Source organism: Macaca mulatta, chromosome 2 (genome assembly GCF_049350105.2).
Source record: "Macaca mulatta isolate MMU2019108-1 chromosome 2, T2T-MMU8v2.0, whole genome shotgun sequence".
NCBI classification, from domain to species: domain Eukaryota; kingdom Metazoa; phylum Chordata; class Mammalia; order Primates; family Cercopithecidae; genus Macaca; species Macaca mulatta.
In genome coordinates, this window is record NC_133407.1 from 160,612,131 (window position 1) to 160,631,731 (window position 19,601).

Here is a 19,601-nt window from a genome sequence, read left to right on the forward strand (position 1 = left end):
TGCAGGGCATTGAATTTGACAATGATTTCTTGGATATAATTGGCAACAAAAGAAAAGATAAAGTGGACTTTATAAAAATTAAAAGCTTTTGTGCATGAAAGGACATTATCAAGAGAGTGAAAAGACAACTCACAGAACATGATAAAATATTTGCAAATTATATGTTAGATAAGGGATTAATATCCCGAATATATAAATAACTCCTACAAGGGAACAACACAAAACCAATGTGAAATGGGCAACAACTTAAAGAGAATAAGAGAATATCTTCTTCTCCAGATAAGATAGGCAAATGGAAAATAAACATATGAAAAGATGCTCAAGGCCGGGTGAGGTAGCTCACACCTGTAACCTCAGCACTTTGGGAGGCTGAGGTGGGCAGATCATTTGAGGTCAGGAGTTCAAGACCAGCCTGACCAACATGGTGAAACCCCATCTCTACTAAAAACACAAAAATCAGCCAGGTGTGGTGGTGCACGTCTATAATCCCAGATACTCAGAAGGCTGAGGCATGAGAATTGCTTGAACCCAGGAGGTAGCAGTGAGCCGAGATGGCACCATGGTACTCCAGCCTGGGCGACAGAGTGAGGCTCTGTCTCAAAAAAATAAAAATAAAAATAAGATGCTCAAAATCGCTAATCATTAGGGAAACACACTTCAAAACCACAGTGAGATGCCACTTCACACCCATTAGGATGGCTACTATTAAAAATGAAACCAAATCAAACCAAACCAGAAAATAACTGTTGGCGAGGATGAGGAGAAACTGGAACCCTCATGCCTTGCTGGTAGGAACACGGAATGGTGCAGTCACTGTGGAAAATGGTCCGTCCATTCCTCAAAAAATTAAAAATAGAGTTACCGTATGACCCAGTAATTCCACCTTCAAAAGAATTGAAAATGGGATGTCACAGAGGTATTTATTTGTACATCTATGTTCATAGCACCATTCTTCAGAACAGTCAAAAGGTGAAATTGACCCAAATGTCCATTGATGGATGAATGGGTAAACAAAATATGGTACATACAGTGGAATATTATTCAGCCTTAAAAAAGGTATGAGATTCTGGCTGGGCGCGGTGGCTCATGCCTGTAATCCCAGCACTTTGGGAGGCCGAGGCAGGTGGATCACGAGGTCAGGAGATCGAGACCATCCTGGCTAACACAGTGAAACCCTATCTCTACTAAAAATACAAAAAATTAGCCAGGCGTGGTGGCGGGTGCCTGTAGTCCCAGCTACTCCGGAGGCTGAGGCAGGAGAATGGTGTGAACCTGGGAGGCGGAGCTTGTAGTGAGCCGAGAATGTGCCGCTGTACTCCAGCCTGGGCGGCTGAGCAAGACTCCATCTCAAAAAAAAAAAAAAAAAAAAAAAAAGTATGAGATTCTAATGCATGCTACATACTTTCAGGAATGAACCTTGAAAACAGTGTGCTAAGTGAAATATGCCAGATACAAAACAATGTACGATTTTGCTTATATGAGGTTCCTAGAATAGTAGAATTCATAGAGACGTAAAGTAGAATAGGGGTTACCAGGGCTAGGAGGAGTGGGGAATGGAGAGTTATTCTTTAATGGTTACGGAGTTTCAGTCTGGGTTGATGAAAAAGTTCTAGAGATGGATAGTAATGGTGGTTGGACAACAATGCAAATGTACTTAGTGCCACTGAATTGTACCCTTAAACATGATTAAAATAGTAAATTGTGTGCTATGTGTATTTTACCACAATATAAAAAGGCACAGACATACACACCTTCACTCAGCTGCAGTAGCCAAATTTCAAGTTCTCAATACTCATAGGTGGCTAATGGCTATTGGATAACACAGGCCTAAGATAGAGGATTTTGGGGCCGGGTGTGGTGGCTCACGCCTGTAATTCCAGCACTTTGCAAGGCTGCTCCGCTGTCCATGGAGAAATACCAACGAGCAGACAAAACATGTTACCGCTGTGCTCAGGCTCTGACTGCACCGCTGGGCACAGGGCTGGGTGTCAGTCACGCAGGCATGCAGAAAGCATGAGGACTCACCGGAAAGGTGCGTCAAAAAAGAGATGTACACAGGCAGGAGGCCGCGCGAGGCACCCATCCGTGGAAAATGTGGCGTAAAGATTTGGGGTTATTGTGGTCAGTGGTGGGGGCTGGTGAGCAGATCTAACATCTGCACCTCAAGAACACACCATCCCTTCCATCCGGGGTGCACAGCAAGCAGCTGGCACAGAGACCCCCTTCCCCCACTCCATTCATGCCTCTGAAGCAGCAACTTAATTTTCTTTAAAGGGAGAATGGGGAGGGAACGGAGAGAGGAAGAGAAGACAAACAGCTGGAGAAAGATAAATACCTAAGTAAGTTCCAGGAAAACACACACAGAGGAAACACACCAATACTGAAACCACAACAATCCAGAAGCTAGTGTTTGGTTACCATTTGCTTCAGCATCCCAATTTCCCTGATCATCTTTTTTTTTTTTTCTTTTACTTTTCTATTTTTGAGACAGGGTCTTGCTTTCTAGCTAGGCTGGAGTTGTCATGTGAACATAGATCACTGTAGACTTGAACTCCTGGGCTCAAGCAATCTTCCCTCCCCAGCCTTACAAGTAGCTGGGACTATAGGCATGTACCCCTCCGCCCAGTAACTTTATTTTCTGTAGACATGAGGTCTCATAATGTTTCCCAGGCTGGTCTTGAACACCTGGCTTCAAGTGATCCTCCCACCTCAGCCTCCCAAAGTCATTGATTATCTTGACGTATTTCCTCTCATTAGCTTGTCATTTTCCAGCAGGATATTCTGCGATCCAGTTTCCCTGTTCTGCTCTCAAATGACTGACAGGGGGCCAGCACTCTCAGGGGTGACCTCCATGCAGACAGGGCACTGGAGCACAGCTCTGTACCTCCCAGCAGAGGTGGAAGGAGAAGGATGTGAGTATCCACCTTTGTTAGTACAGGCTCCATGAAAATAAACCATACCACCAAATAAATGGTTTAATTTTATTTCAAAATTGTACAAAATGGCCATAAGCGGCTATAAAAAACTTTGTCTTCAGAACATGTGGAAATTCAGAAACAACAAAACAGGTATCATTCACAGTGTAATGGAAAAGCTTTTTCTGAGGCAGGAATTATAACTCTTCCTTCTTTTTCCCTAGTCTTTCATGGTCTCCCTCCCGGAGGGCTCGAATATAATTGGTAAATCCCAATTCCTGCAGGGAAGGGGGAGAGAGAGAGAGAGAGAGAGAGAGAGAGAAATGAGCTTTAATCCCTGAGCTGGCCATGCACGCTCCCTCCCCACCCCCCCGGCCCCTCCAGGGGCTTACTCCTGTGACAGGGAGAGGTGGGCAGACGTCTGCAAGGCGGAGAGGGTCTGCATGGCTTCCACCAGCCCTGACCAGCAAGTGAGAAAAACCCTCGGCATTTGGAGTCCAGCCTGGCTCTGGGGACAGGACATCTGTGACAACCCCTTGGGACTCTCCTCCAGCAATGTCAAGCCTCAGCCAGGCCGAGGGCCTGTGGCCTCTCGGTGCAGTGTTCCAGCTGACTTCCGCGGTTTCTGGGACGCTGCCCAGTGCTGTCCCTCCTCAGTGGCAGTTTCCCTGCCCATCAGCAGAGCGAGCTCTGGGCAGACGCCTCTCCCCGACTTACTGTGCGGTCGCTGTCATACTTTTCTGTGAACTTCCCATAGTGGTAGTAGTGGAAAGTGGGGTAGCCCTTGACAGCCTCCTGCTGGCACAGGTCTTGGTTCTTGTCTTTGACACAGTCAACAGCAGCACAGGCGATCTAGGGGGCAAGGTAAGAAGAGTTGGCACAGGGTGTTCCCAGGCTGAGGCCTGGACCCCACAACACAGATTGCACATCTAGTCCACGTCACAGGCTCACTCTGATTTTTCTCCTCAGTGGCAGGTAGGAACTGAACCAAAGCACCCCCAACTCAGGGCTCCTTGGAGACTGATGGTGCTTGTTTTCAATTTCCAGGTGGGTAAGGTTAGGGGACTTGGCCTGGAGTGCCTTTAGACTGTCCTTTAAAATCAAGAGTATGACGATCATAAAGGAAATGATGACTTGAAAGCATTTGTAAACACCACAGGTTCTGTGGTGCTCTCTGTAAGGGACTGGAGGATTCAATCATTTCTCAACTAATATTTCTGGAACAGTTGCTTGGGGGACAGTATAGTGCCAAGGTTAAGAGCAAGAACTTTCAAGTCAAGTTCCCCAAGTGCACCCTTGGTTTGCCTGGACATTAAGACTTAAAGAAAATGACCCAGCCTCTTGGTGCCTCATTTTTTCAGCTGTAAAATGGGGATAATAACAGTATCTTGGCTATCAGGATATTGTGAAGACTGAATAAGAGAATTCGAGTGAGGCCAATGAGCATAGAACCTGGCACTGGATTCGTGGTCAGGAAATGTCAGCTGCTATTACAGTCACTTCTTCCGACCCCATATACAAGCTCTGTCCCCACTTAGGGGCTCAGTGTCTGGGCAGGGGTTGGATAAAGTGACAATTCCAACACGGTGTGATGTGAGGGATGAGGGAGGTGGCCCAGGTGCCAGGTGAGTGGGGCAAAGGCGCTCTGTATGATTCGCCATCTGAGCCAAGACTGGAAGAGGAGGAGACCAGGGAAGCACATCTGGAAACTAGAGGAGCCCCGCATGACTAAAGCCATCAGAATGTTTGGTCAGAAAGTGGTTCCCACATTGGCCACTGGCCTCTTCTTGACCATCTAGTAAATTCCACATGCTGGGCAGCTTTTCTTTATCATTAGTTGTTTTTTCAAAGGAAGAGAGCATAAAGCAGAAATGGGGAACTTGTTTCCTATTGAGGGTCATACACCAGGGAAGCCGGAGAGGAGGTCCTCAATGGCCACACCCAATACAGAGGTGTTACGGAAGATGGGGCAGACTTCCATGAGAGGGAGTCCTCCCACCAGGCAACACGCACTGAAACCCTGCCGTGTGCCAAGCCTGTTCTAGATGCTGGGGGAACAATGCTGACCTTGACAAAGTCCAGTTATCAAGCGTCTGCTGTATAACAAATGAGATCATTTTAGATAGAGCTCAACGAATGCTTGGAAGAAATTAAAAGAGGGTGATTCAATAAGATAATTTAAAATTGTTGAATAGCCGAGATTCACACAGTTCTTTGGTTGACGGTTATTTGCATTTGGACAAAGGCCCCTTTGCAAGTAGGACAGTCCTGCCAGCCCCCATGGCGACATTTACTCATCATATCCCTCATGCCCAGGTGAGCTGCGGAATGGATAGCTGGAGAGAAGAGTAAGGTGCGGCCTCCCCTGGCCACCAGGCGCCATCCTCACCTCTCTCACCCTCATGCTTCCCTTCTACTCTTCAGTTACGTAACATTCTATATAGTGAGACTTATAAAACAGAGTTTACAAACTTGCTGCCTGCAATCTATGTCTGGCTCTTAGTCCTGTTCTATTTGGCCCACACTGAATTTAACAACAACAACAACAAAATAAATAAATAAATCTGAATTAGCTCCACCATAGAAATGGAGCCAGAAGATCTAATACAACAATTTGGCTTTCCAGCTTCTCTTTCAAAGTCAGAAGAGTTGATGGCACTTACCCTGCAGTCTCACAGGTGACAACTGGCGGGGCGGAGAGGCAGCTGTCCTTCAGGTAGGCTAAATGTACCTTCCCCAGCATCCCCTGGAGCCCAATTCACCCAGGCCACCAGACTGGCCCCTACACACTTCTGATAACTCCAGCCCACCTCTAAAGCACTTTAGTATTTAAAAACATGAGGCAGATGCTCCCCTGGCCAAATGGTGGGGTTCCATTTCTCAGGGCAGGTGCTATGGGGCCCTGCCCAGGGGCACGGGCATCCACACACTCTCCTTCCCTGCAGCCAGCAGCTAAGGCCCCATGTCCAGCCTGGGCCAGGAGCTGCTGCTCCGCTGTGAAAGTGCTGGACGAACATGGCTCCAGGCTGCTGCTCTCCCTGCATCTGCTTTAAATTATGAATTTAATTTGTATACATGCTCTGGAGCTGTTGGAAACACAGTGTATGGTTTTATAAATCTACTAAATTAGAAATGTATACTTGTTCTGAATCACCTAAACTAGCTGCCAGCTGCACACACGGAGTGCAACTTCTAGCTGCAAAGGCGAATCCATGTGCAGTTTCCACAGAAGAGGAGACAAATGCGTCCTCCCCAAAGGCAGCAGCTTAGACTCTTTGGAAAGAAGGCAGCGAATAAAGCTCTTCTCAGCCATTGAAATTTCACCTAAATGCCTGCACCCCTACATCCAACTCAAGATTTGCACTGATCACCTGCAACACGAACACCTATGATTTCTCAGTTTGCTCTATGGTGGTTGGTACAAATTCCTGGGGCACACACTGCTGGTGTCCTGCCACATCCCTTCGGACCAGCCCTTGCCACAGCACCTGCTACTCTCAGCCTCAGAGCATCCTCCCAGCCTCAAGGAGCTGGACGTAAGGCCAATGACAGATGGGGTTCTAGAACAAGGACCCTGGCTTCCTTGGCCTTTGAGTGGAACAGCTCTGTGTCATGTTTCCTGGTGAGGTTTCCCGTGGGACTGAGCCTTGGTGACTCATACAGTCATCTGCCCAGAAAACACCTGCTTTGGTTCCTCCCCTTTCATGTCTCACTTCCAGGATCCTCTGTGAACTTCCTGAGGTCACTTCCCAAATAAATTCCCTGCACATGAGCCCAGGAGCAGAGTCTGCTTCTGGGAGAACTCAAACTCTGACAATGCTTGTTTGCGATTCTCACTCTGCCCCTCTCCGGCTGAGAAACTAGCATATGATCTCTCCAAGGTTCAATCACCTACCTCTTCAGCAAAATGAGCACTGTAACAATACCTAGTTGAGCAAGCTATCGTGAGGACAACATGATGTAAGTAATGCTTTCAGTGGAAGAAGAGCTGTCAGTAAATATCAAATATGTTATATTGTTCCTTCATCCAGTCAACATTTACACAGGTCTGAGGGGTCATGACTGTGGGGAGTTCAAGGACAAATGAGGTCTCTGTCCTCAGGGAGTTTTCACTCGGAAAAGGCAGTAGCCAGCCTCATAAACGGGAGGACCTACACGTCATGGCCAGATTCCGGCAGCGAAGTGGGCTCATCGCAGAGGAGGGGCCCCCACTGTCTCAGGGCCTCCCTCTAGGAGTGACCTTCACACCTAGCCCCACCCCACCCCCAGGCTGGGGACACCTTGACGTGCAGTGAAAGGTAAGCCCCCCACCTGCTTGCCAGCCCACCACAGGTCCTGTCTGCCTTGCCCCTTCAATAACTCCATCTGTCCCAACACTAACACGTTGCAGTCCTTTCCCCATCAGTGTGCCAACCGATTAAGTTCCCAAGTAAGCTCCCGGGAGGGGGTGGAGGCTCCCCGGCTAAAATATGAGCTGCCACACACAGCTTTATTGATTCAGTAAAATAAATCTCTGCAGGACCTAATATTGACTTTGGCTATGAAAATGGAAGTGAACAACCAACTGCATATTGATTGGGAAAGGAACAGGGGCTGGCTTCTGGGTGGAAAAACCCCACAATTCCAGCTAAGAAGTGGCAGCATGGGGTGTCAGGAGACCCAGTTCTGGCTGTCAGTGACCCACTGGGCATTCCTGGGCGTGGGACACAGCTCCTCTCTGGGCCTGGATCCCTCACATATAAAGGAAGAGGGGACAGGCCAGCAGTCCCCACACACCAGCCTGTGGCCAGCACAAGAGCCAGCTCTTAAAAACCACAAATTTCCAGCACCATCCCCCAGAGACTCCGATCTGATAGTTGTAGGATGGGACCCAGTAGTCATGGTGCCATGCCTGGAGCACAGGGTGGGCACCAGTAAGTTCAGCCCCCCAGGCCAGATGGCTGGCTTCCCTGATGTCATGAATGTAATCTCCAGGAAACCCAGGCAGGCCACCTGCCTCGGACAGAGAGGTTATGAAGTGCATTCCTGAACGCAAGTGAGGGTGATCCCTGGCTTGGAATAAAGGAAGCTGAAAGGAGAGACAGAAGGAATAAGAGACAGAGGGATTGAACCCAGGAAAACGCCACAACACCACTGGTCTAAGACAATCAAGCAAAGGTGCGTCAGTGTCTAAGGGGAAGGGAGCATCAAGGAAATGGGCCCCCGTGTAGCAGTGGAGGGGGAATGGGAGGAGGAGACATGGGATCTCAGTTGCCTGCTGGAGGCCTGGCAAGTCTGGCCTCACCTGCACTGACGCGGGTCAGGCCATAGGGCAGCCTCAGCAGTGGTCTAGTGGGCAGAAAGGGGCCACATCAATGGGGCTGCCCCTTCAGGGTTTCCCCAGTCCCCCAGGTGCCTCAGTTGGACCACACTCCCTGACACCATGCTCCCCAGCATGGCTGGGAGGGCAAGCCCAGGCTGTGTGTGCCAGTCATGCCTCAGGATCCTCACAGATCTCCTGGGGCCTGTGGAGACCTGAGTGGCCGGTGGGACAGGGAGATGGCACACCTCAGCCTTTCTCCTGCTGCCCAGAGCACCCAGCGTTCTGGGTGGGGTGTGATGGACGTCAATGCAGAGTGGCACCTATTCCAGTCCTGTGGACTGGCAGCCCAGGCCGTGCTGGATATCCTGGGACCCCCAAGCAGGAGCAACCACCCTGTGCTGTGCACAAGTGGGTGGGGACAATGAGGGACATGGACATGGGAAGGAAGCCTCCGCTGCCACATACCCCTCAGTGCAGGGAAAGGGGCAGGCAGAGGAGAAAATGCTTCTGGTCATTGTACTCCCTTCTGGTGGGGGTGAGGGGTGTCTCAAAGCTGCAGCCAAGGCTTGTGGGTAACAACGGGACCTCCTGACTCCAGAGAGAGTCCCGGGCTCTAGGTCTAAGTGGGAATCAGGTCCCCAGTTCGTCCCTACTCTCCCTACATGGGCCTGTCCCCAGCCTGACTTCTTTTGGCTTTATGTCCCTGTAAAGTTCTCATCACCCCATCTCTGCCACTCTCTCTGGGCCCATTAAGGTGATCCCAGCACCTGTATCTCTGCTCCTACAAGGTCTGGATGGTACCTTCATGCCTGACCTCCTATTGGCCTCGATCAAAACTGCAAGCCCTGCCCACCCAGCCCTGGGATGGCCATCCGTCTCTGCTTGTGAGTGCTGTTCCACTGATACCAGCTCCCCTTCCCTGCCTTGGCTGAACCTCCGTCTAGGCCTGCTTGGCCTGTTTACCATCCAGGACTCTCTGCTCAGCTTATGTCTGGCCTTGGTTCCTTCCAGCCTGCCCTCGCCCCACCTGGGATTCCACCCAGGAAAGTAGGTAAACCCACGTGTGACTCTGGGTTTGGGTGTGTGTGAATGCAGATCCCACATGACTGCCAGCTTCTAGGGCCTGTTAGGCCAGAGGTTCCCATGACTGAGTCTCAGGGTTGGGAGGAATCTTTGCAGTCTTCTGCATCAGCACTGCCTGGCATGGATGAAAAGGGAACTCAAAGCCTGGCAGTCAATCACACTTCCCCAAATTCAGGGGTATTTCCCTGTCCCACAAGCCCTCTCCCAGCAGCAGCCCCCACTGCACCAGCTGCCTTGGGGGGATGTGCCTGGGGGACGCACCTGGCAGCCCTGCACTCTAATCCAATCTGCAGCTCTAGCTTGTTAATTTTATGCTTCATCAGTTGGCAGCTGCAGGAGCCTTTCACTTAGGCAGGGCGAGGCTCCACTGACATAGCCTTGCTCTCCTCCACCGTGGCATCCTCCAGTTGACTTTTGTTGGATTTTTAAATTTGTATTTTTAATTATATAAGTAATGCATGATGATAATCCTACAGTAAAAATGTTCAAGCACTAAAAAAGTAAACAGATGACCCTTTTAACCATCCCTCTCCTCCAAGTAAGTGCTGGAATGGTTTAGCGTATCCCTTTTAGTTGATTTTGCAGCATAAATCCAGCCTGCCCTATCTTCCTTATAAAGAGAATGTCCTGGTTCCCAAGGAATTCCCTGCTTACAGGTCTTAGCTGACCTGCCCCTGTTTGGGGAAGGGACTTGAATGACAAGGAGGAAGGTGTAGGAATTAGCTGGAGGCAGATCAGGAGATGAAGAGGGTTATCCTTACCTTTCGGTCATCTTTGAAGGCATCAGCAGCAGCAGTAAAGTGCGGAATGACCTTCTTACAGTGTGGGCACCCTGTGTGAGGGGGGAAGAGAGCACACAGGACAGTGATGCATGGGCAGGGAGGCTGCAGGGCCAGGGGCCCTTCCTGAAAGCTCCAGAGAGGGCTCTCCAGGAGCCCCAACCCAGCCCGCCACACTGTCAGGGTCCTTTCATCAACCTTGCCAGTCTAACCACCTCCCGCCCATGTCTGATCTATTGGTGGGGGGATTGGTAGGAGTCCCTGTCACAAGCATCATATGCTCCTGCCCAGGCTGGGGGGTGATGGTCACTGTAGTATAGTTCTGCTCCTTCCACAGAGGACGAGGAAGAGTCTGATCTTGGGGGCAGAGGGAGCTTTGGGCTTAAAGAGGAAGACACGGAATTCTCAGAGCCTGCTACAATCTTCTCTTGCTCCAGGGACAATAGCAAATCTCTCCATTTCCTGACTGAGAGGAAGTGGCACTGGAAAATGCAGGCTGGGGGGATTTCAGGGCACCCACTGCTCATGCTTTGCTGCTAACTTCTGCGTTCCTAGCAACTCCCACCCAGCCTAGACTATGAGCAGCCAAACCAGGCCCTGGTCCCCGGGTCTCCGTTGACCCTCTGCTCTACAATAACCAGAACCTCGAACCCAGGAACCAGAAGGCCATGGTCAGGGTAAGAGGGAGAGAAGCTACAGGATGTCACCAGGCAGTCCTCAGATCCCTTGATGGTCCCTGTCCCAGGTAGAAAGCTTGTCAGAGCAGCCTAAGGCCTTTGAGCTATACAGGGGCCCCTAACTCCAACATCTGTCTCTTGTTCTGGGCATCACCCTGAGCCCCAACTCTGACCTCAGTGTCTCAGAAGCAGGGTAGGGACCTCTGTGGGGGCCACTTTCTCCTCCTGTCCTGGTGAGCCCAGGAAGCTGCAGGCTGACCCAGCCCTTCCCTCAGCACTAACAGATCAGAACCCAAACCCCCCTCCTCTCTCTGCCCTTTCCCAGTCACTGGTGAACAGAACTGCCCAGGGTGCAGTAGGGCTCTGAGGGGAGGGTTTCCCTGAGCAAGGGGAGGCTCCAGCCCACACCTCCTATGTCAGCCGGCCTACCTCAGCCTCGGGAAGGCAGAGATGCCACGGTGGGAACAGAAACGGCTCTGCTCATCTACTTTCTCCTTTTTAAAATAAGATAATAATGATTGGCATTTCAAAGGGTTTTGTGAAACCAAATTAAGGCTAAGCTACAAGTTTAATCTGAATTTTTTCCTTGATCCAGTCCTGAGATGAGCAGGACCACCCACATGGCCTGGCTGGCAGAGTGGCCAGCTGGCCCAGAGCATTGTGGGGGGTGACGGGGGGTGGGGGTGTAGAGGGATTTGCCAAGTCTCATGCAGAAGGAGCAGAAGAGACCTGGGCCAGCAATGGGTTATATCAGAAATGAGACAAGCACAGCTTAGCAATGTGTCTAGCATAGCCTAGCTCAGCAGAGACTGGCTGATTTTTTAATAGCCTAAAATGGCAATTACAAGTAACACTTCACTAATTTGACATAACAGAAAGAAAAATAGCTCAAATTCACGAAAATGTCACACTATAAAGGGATGATGTTATAAAATTTTCAAAACACTTAAAGAGCGCAATCTACTGGTTAACAAGGTACGTCACAGACAGCTCCTGCAGGCAGCTGCAGGCCCCTTGTGTGTGCTGTATGCCCATAATAGCATTAGTCTGGCTGAAAATAACCACCCCTTCCTGGAAACCTGGTTTGACTATTAATTTTTCCTTTTTAACCTTTGTTCATTGAAAGTCTAAAGGTAACTGTCAGCCTAGTGTAAATTCCTGTTACCATCAATTTAAAATATCTAGGCCTCAGATTAATGGACTTCTGTTGCATCTAATTTTCTCATTATCCAAAAGAAAGAGTGGGGCCAGTGAATAATGGGAGGAAGGGCTGTTTCAGAAAGTGCATGAAGATGCTTCCAAGAGGTGTCAGGAGGGCCAGATGTGGATGATTTTTTTTTTTTTTTAATGTGGGCTTAAAAAAAAAAAAAAAAAGGCACTGCCTCTGTGTAGCAGAAAACCAAAGAAGCCTCTCAGAGAGGGGAAAGAGGAACAAAGACTGAGGACAGGCTGGACAATTGCAGTTCTAGAGACTCCGCCAAGCTGGCCTAAGAAGGGCAGTCACCATGACCAGACCATTCAGCATAAAAGGAGCAAAGAAACAGCAGGAGGAAGAGCCGTGCAGAAGCTGGGGAGACAGGATGTCGGGGCAGACATGGTGGGAGAAGGGATGTGGGAGGTGGAGAGATGTGAGGGGAGGTAAGGTGTTGGGGTGGAGAAGGTAGAAGGGGAGCAGGAAATGTGTGGGCAGGCTGCTTTTCCTTTAGACCTCTATCAGGCATTTGACTTTACTATTTGACATTTCTGTAGTGTTTAGATCCTTCATATACAAAAAGCATATAGTATATGCTATATTTATATATAAAAATAAGTATTTTTTTATTATTAAAAAGTCAAAAGAGATATCTTTTTTGTCCTTGGACAGTCTTCCCCCTGTAACCCACTGATAAAGATGTATGTCCCTGGGGCAAGGTTTAGGGACAGAAAAACACAGTAAGAGAGATGAAGAAACTCTAAGGAGCAAGCCCTCTGCCAGAGGTTGAGTCACTCAGCGTTTAGAGTTTCGTCAGGGTAGACAGTGAGCCTCTTGAGGCCTGGCAGGGACATGTCTCCTTCCCTTGTACCCTGGGCTCTGGACACTGCACAGCACAGAGCTGATATCTGATGGATAGATGGAAGGCAGGCAGGCAGGCAGGCAGGCAGGCAGGCAGGAAGAAAGGAAGGAAGGAAGGCAGGAAGGAAGGAAGGAAGGCAGGAAGGAAGGAAGGAGGAAGGAAGGAAGGCAGGAAGGCAGGAAGGAAGGAAGGAGGAAGGAAGGCAGGAAGGAAGGAAAGAAGGAGGAAGGAAGGAAGGAGGAAGGAAGGAAGGAAGGAGGAAGGAAGGAAGGAAGGCAGGAAGGAAGGAAAGAAGGAGGAAGGAAGGAAGGAAGGAAGGCAGGAAGGAAGGAGGAAGGAAGGAAGGCAGGCAGGAAGGAAGGAAGGTAGGAAGGAAGGAGGCAGGAAGGAAGGAAGGAGGAAGAAAGGAAGGAAGGAGGAAGGAAGGAAGGAGGAAGGAAGGAAGGCAGGCAGGAAGGAAGGAAGACAGGAAGGAAGGAAGGAAGGAAGGAAGGAAGGATGAAGGAAGGAAGGAAGAGGGAAGGAAGGAAGGAAGGAAGGAGGAAGGAAGGAAGGAAGGATGAAGGAAGGAAGGAAGAGGGAAGGAAGGAAGGAAGGAAGGAGGAAGGAAGGAAGGCAGGCAGGCAGGAAGGAAGGAAGGAAGGAAGGAAGGAGGAAGGAAGGAAGGAAGGATGAAGGAAGGAAGGAAGAGGGAAGGAAGGAAGGAAGGAAGGAAGGAGGAAGGAAGGAAGGAGTTGTAGATCTTTGGCAGCCCAAAGGGGTAAGAGTCTCTCCCAGATTCCCTGGGGACTGAAGCACCTGTCTGCCTCAGCAGCCAGGGTCAAGGGTGGCGGAGGGCTTATGTCTGCTCTGAAGGTCCCTCAGTCAGGGAGGAGCTGAAGAGAGGCAGAGGAAGCACTGTGGCTCTGGTCCAGAGGTCTGGGGGAAAGTATTTCATCTGGACTTTGCAAAGTTCACCTCAGGGCTGGGCAAGGGCTCCCACTCCTGCAGCCAGGTTCTCACTTGCGGCTGAAAACACTCTCTCTCTCTGGCCTGCGCCCGTGACAGACAGCGAGCCACGCAGGCTGCGGGAGGGGCCTGCCACTAACTTGCCCCATGGCCTTGGGCAAGGCTCAGTCCGCCAGAAGGAAGACGTCAGCTCCCGAAAATTTTCAGGCTTCTGGGCACACTGTACAGACTGAAGAGGACAGCCGGAAGCTCCCTAATGGACTGGGAGGGGACAAGTCCCACTCTGAGAAGGAAAGGCAGAAAGAGATGGGCAAGCAGGCTGCCTCAGGGAGGGGGCTGAGGCTGTGGCGGCCCCTCTCAGACCCTGAGATCACAGAGACTCCATGGATTACTGACACTTGAAAGGTGGGGGCAGGGGGAGCCAACAGGAGGGCCGGCTACAACTGAGCGGGTTTATGGCTAGATTGAGCTGCCTGGCTTCTCTGTAGACCGCAGCTTTTATTATCCTCACTCCATTAAGCTGAGTTGTAACCTGGGGGAGAGAGAGAAGGGCAGCAGAGAGTGGGAAATTCTAAGAACCTTTCATTGTAAGTATCAATTAACAACTTCAAAATGGGAATACACAGAAACCCGAGGTCACAGACGTCAATGTCGGCAGACGTGTCACTTCTTCAGCTTAAGCTCTGATTAAAACGAGAACAGCACAGGAGCTCAGGAGTGAATGTGGCTGTGCCTATGCCACGGCTCCAGAGCCATTTGGAAGGGCAGGGAGAGGGGGTTCCAAGTGTCTGGAGGAGGAAGAGGGGGCGGAGGCAGCTGAGGGGTGGGAAGTGTGTGAGTAGGGGACAGGGGCATGGAGAAGCCCAGGGACAAGAGGGAACCAGCACAGAGGCAGAGGGATTTAGGAGAGGAGAAAGGCTGCCCCAAAGGAAGGGGAGTCCAACAAGGCTGACAAAAGGAGGCCCTGGATTTGAAGGGCCTGTCAGCCTGGAATAAAATTGGAGAGCCTGGTTCATAGCTGCCTTGGTCCCTGGGGTGGGTGTGCAGGTCTTCTTGGTTTGGTGGGGCCAAACACCTCTTACCGTGCCACTCAGTGAGCACCCAAGCTACTTACAAGGGGCGTAGAACATGACCAAGGTGTGTTTCTTCTTCTTCAGGGTCTCCCGGAAGTTGTCCCCCACCAGGTGCAACACGCTTGTCTGCTGCTCTTCCCACGTGGGCTCTGGCGGCGGGGGGGCCTCAGGGCTGCAAGAAGCCAGGGGAGAGGGGAGGCAGCCATGAGGAGAGATTTTTAGATGGGCAAGGAAGTCCACCCTCAATGTCCCAACCACTCGGGGGAACGTGCATGAAGAAACCACTACAATCCTTCTAAAATTTCATTTTAAAACCGTAGTTCAAACGCAAACAAATCTGTGCCACCAGCAAAGATCTTCCCTGATTCCCTCTGAGGAGCCCATTAAGGAGCCATTTTGTAAAATACGGAAGACTTGACCCCATTTTAGGGCAGGGCAGCCCCCCAGTTGTGGGCCATGAACTCCTTGACAAGGGCATAGCGCCACCTCCACTTGGGCTCCCAGGCCCCTCCTTCCTGCCCCCTCTAGGACCCTACATTATCGTTCATTATTTTCTGCTTCTCAGCCTTTGTTCTGGTGGAGAGCATGGGCCAAGGAGTGAGGCGGGCCTGGGTTCAAGTCCAGCTGTGCAACCTTACCAGCTGTGCAACCTTAGGTAAGTTACTAAACCCCTCTGAGTCTCCATTTTCTTTTCTGTTAAATGAGGACAATAGGATCTTTATGAAGAGCACAGAATATATGTAAAGCATCTACTCAGTCAAGGAACTGATATTTACTGAGAGCCTAGATGCTCTAATAAATGCCAGGTGTTGGATAAATATTATTGCTTCTCAGTCTCTTGCTGTCCACTGGGTCCTTCCACTCTGCCCCATGCAAGGATGGATCTGGAGGGCCTTGCAATAGCCTTTGCTCCCCTGCTCCCCTCTCTATAACCCAACTCCCCTTTTTAATTCCTCATTTAATTCCCTACACAAGTCTATGGGGAAATTACTGTCTCCATCTTACATAGATGGAGATGGGAAGCTGGGGCTTAGAGGCGTCAAAGAAATGGCTCAAGGTCACGATCTGAGCCCAGGTCTCTCAGACTCCAAAGCCCATGCTCTTGACCTAAAATGCTTAAGAAAGTACTTAAACCTGAAAGCACTTAGCCTGAGTGCTTTTCAGGCTCTCAGTAGCAGCAGCGGCACACAGAAAGGGCGGAGGCCCCTCATGCTCGCTGTTTGTGTCCAGGACTCTGGAGCACTGATTAGTGATGATCGACACTCTGGATTCCCTTGGCTCTCTAACCATAAGTCCAAGCATCACAGGGACCTGGCCAGATCCCCCGCCCCACCCAGTCCTTTCCAGTGAACCAGCTCTGGCACCAGAGCAAGGCTGGAAAAGTGGGTGTGAACAAGCCACTTGCTTCAGACACTAGAAGGCCTTGACGGGTGAGCACCTTGTCTGTTTCAGAGGCAAACCATCATTTTCCTCTGGTCCCTAAGACAAAGGCCTGGCTACTTTCCGAATCCTCCCAGTGGACGAGCAGGACAAAGTGGGAGAAGCTGAGGCCAGGATCTCACCAGTCCATTCACCTCTTGCCAGAGGCCTCCCCTGAATCTAGTGGCAACTTTGTTCCCATTCCACAAGCTGGTGTTTCTCAGAACACCATGGCTGAGGTTCCCATTCACACCTCCTGAATCAGAGTCTCAGAGTCTGTGCTTTAAATAAACACCTCATATCTGACCAATGTCCTAACAAAGTAGCTCAGACCGTATCGGTTCAACTGTGTCCCCCCTCTAATTCCTATGTTGAGGTCCTAACCCCCATTATCTCAGAATGTGACTATCTCTAGAGATAAATTATCCCTTTAAAGGGATAATTCAGTTAAGATGAGGTCATTAGGGTGTGCTGTCATCCAACATGACTGGTGTCCTTATAAGAAGAGCAGCTTAGGTCACAGATACATATAAAGGGGCGGCCATGGGAAGTCACAGGCAGATGGCCAAGGGGAGGGGCCTCAGAAGAAACTAACCCCGCCAACATCTTGATCTCTGATTTCTAGCCTCCAAAATTGTAAGAAAATAGGCTGCACACAGTGGCTCATGCCTGTAATCCTGGCACTTTGGGAGGCTGAGGTGGGTGGATCACTTGAGCTTAGGAGACCAGCCTGGGCAACATGGTGAAACCCGTCTCTACTAAAAATACAAAAAATTAGCCAGTGTGATGGCATGTGCCTGTAATCCCAGCTACCTGGGAGGCTAAGGCAGGAGAATCGCTTGAACCTGGGAGGTGGAGGCTGCAGTGAGCTGAGATTGTGCCTCCAGCTTGTGTGACTGAGTGAGACTGTCTCAAAACAAAACAAAACAAAATTGTAAGAAAATAAACTTCTGTTATATTGTTATATTATATTGTTGAGCCATCTGGTCTGTTACTTTGTTATGGCAACACTAGCAAACTAATACACAGGCTGAGGGGGCTCTTCAAAATCTTTATCCTCAGCTGCAAACCACCGCAGCCTGCCCCGTGGACACTACCGGAGGCCCGGCCAACCACTAGCAAACCTGGACGAAATGAGTCTAGCTCTGGCTATGAAGAGCTGTGTCTCCTTCATTTATTCAAAGGGACTGGAATAAAATGCAGACAATGAGACTTGGGCCTAAGGAGGCTGAGATAGAGAAAAAGCAACACACGGTTTAGTGTGTCGATGAAGCTGCGTCCAGAAGGACTGCCAGCAGTGACCTGCTGATCAGGACATGTGATCAGCACACAAAGGGTGGCTTTAGGGTTGAGGAAGTCAGATCTGTCTTGACTCCTGTGGGCCTGAGCCCAGGATATTGACCATAAAGTTTACTTCACCTCCTTAAGGTGGTCTCCAGGGGCCGCCAGCCGGCAGTTAGGATGTGCTATTGAGATTATAACACTTACTTTTGCATCCACTCGAGAAACTTCTTCTTTGTCCTGAGCACGGGCACTGCATATTTCTCTCCATTCTTAAAATACTTCAATGTAGGAAACTCTGAGATGTGGAATCTTTCTGCCAGGGCCTTGTTGACAGTGGCATCGACAGCTGCAAGGACACCAGAGCTCTGGGATGGGGGAAAGGCCAACCATGCATTACAGCCTCAGATGCGGTGCTGGTGGAACACAGGAGCCCAGATGCTGCCCCCACAGCCCATCCTGGACCTGCCGGAATTTAACTGGGGTGGCTAGCCCGATGGGCTCCTATATCCCAGGGAACAATTGAACACTGGCATGGCCATTTGTCATTTAGGAGCTGAGATGAGGCTTTTGAATCTGCCCCACCAGCCACGTTGAGTAGATTGGCACCTGTTCCCATTAGCCAGGGTCCCAGAGAAGAGAGGGAGCAGGTAGAGGTCACCCGGACAGGCATGGGCACATGGCCCAATAGTCCTTCTGCCCTCCTCTAGGATCCCATCTGTCTAAGGCATTCTACTTGGGCACACAGAGGTACTGCTGGCCTCCAGGGACCAGGGGAGCTGCAGCAGGGCTTGTAGGGCAAAGTCATAATGATTCCACCTGTCAATGATTCTTTCAAAGAGAACGGTGAGGGGAAGGAAAGGAAGCTTACATCTGCTTCACCATGGAGGGCTTCTGCTGCCTTCTCAAACTCTGGCTTCATTTTCTTACAGTGGCCACACCCTGTGGGGAGAGATCAAGAGAAACCATTCTTATGGCACAGGGGCCCTCGGGATGCTCCCCTGTGCCGCCTCTGGAAGGCAGCTCAGCCCCATTCCCAGACACTGGGGGGACCTGGGAGAAAAGCAGCAGCAGCACCAGCTCAAAGAAAAGAAATATTTTGCTTAATCCACCAGAAATGGGTTGGGGTATTGGGAAGGTACTCCAGACACAAAAATAAAACAACTACATAAAGAATACGGGCAACGTGTATGTAGCCCTGGTGTGCCAGGTACTGACCAGTGCTTTACAGCCTCAAACCGCCCCACAGAGTAGAAACTGACATTATCTCCATTCTATGGATTAGACAATTGAGGCACCAAGAGGGCAGGTGACTGCCCAGGGCTACATACACAGCCGTGGGTCACAGAGCTGGGTTGAAAACCCAACCGATCTGGTGAGAGGCCCCAGCTGCAGGCAGCGTGGAGGCTGTGGCACTATGCCGTGATCATCATCATCATCTTCTCTGGACAGAAGGCCCTCGGGATGCTCCCCTGCGCCGCCTCTGGAAGGCAGCTCAGCCCCATTCCCAGACACTGGGGGGACCTGGGAGAAAAGCAGCAGCAGCACCAGCTCAAAGAAAAGAAATATTTTGCTTAATCCACCAGAAATGGGTTGGGGTATTGGGAAGGTACTCCAGACACAAAAATAAAACAACTACATAAAGAGGCCTCTGAGGCCTGAGGCCCTGAGCTGGGCATAAAAATTCACAGAAGCATGAGTATGGGACATAATTACATCCCAATTGTCCCCACATGACATGATAGGATTTTCTTGGGATAGAAACTGCTCCGTCCTTTTCTTACAGCCACATGAACACAGTAAGATGTCACAAATCATAAAATTTCATGCATTAAAAAGTAATTAAGCACTTCGTGTAGATGACAGACCTTGACATTTGTACATCGTTTTCATTTTAATAGAAAGAGTACTTTCTGGCCTCCGATGCTGGAGGGACTGGGAGGTGAGGGGTCTGCAGACTGGCTTAGGCTGGAGGCTGCTCAGAAGGTGAGCCCGGCTGTGCGGGGATCATGCATTAACCAGGATCAGTGGATGACAGGTCGTGACTCAACCTTCTCAGGGGTGTGCCAC

General features: G+C 50.2%; 1 protein-coding gene across 4 annotated transcripts in view; it reads right to left on the reverse strand.

The window, feature by feature from the left end:
• Positions 1-2,967: 2,967 nt before the first annotated feature.
• Positions 2,968-19,601, reverse strand: part of PDIA5 (protein disulfide isomerase family A member 5) — a 93,605-nt gene continuing 76,971 nt past the window's right edge. For 3 of the 4 annotated variants that reach the window (XM_077993796.1, XM_077993795.1, XM_001112864.5), the window contains 6 exons: positions 18,403-18,473; positions 17,739-17,899; positions 14,873-15,003; positions 10,062-10,132; positions 3,633-3,767; positions 2,968-3,193 (listed from right to left, as the gene is read on the reverse strand). In XM_077993796.1, the coding sequence (XP_077849922.1) occupies positions 3,113-3,193; positions 3,633-3,767; positions 10,062-10,132; positions 14,873-15,003; positions 17,739-17,899; positions 18,403-18,473 (650 nt within the window). In that variant the 3' untranslated portion in view covers positions 2,968-3,112. Of the gene's footprint in view, positions 3,194-3,632; positions 3,768-10,061; positions 10,133-11,185; positions 11,251-14,872; positions 15,004-17,738; positions 17,900-18,402; positions 18,474-19,601 lie in introns of all 4 variants that reach the window. The other variant, XR_013414377.1, reaches the window with a different exon arrangement.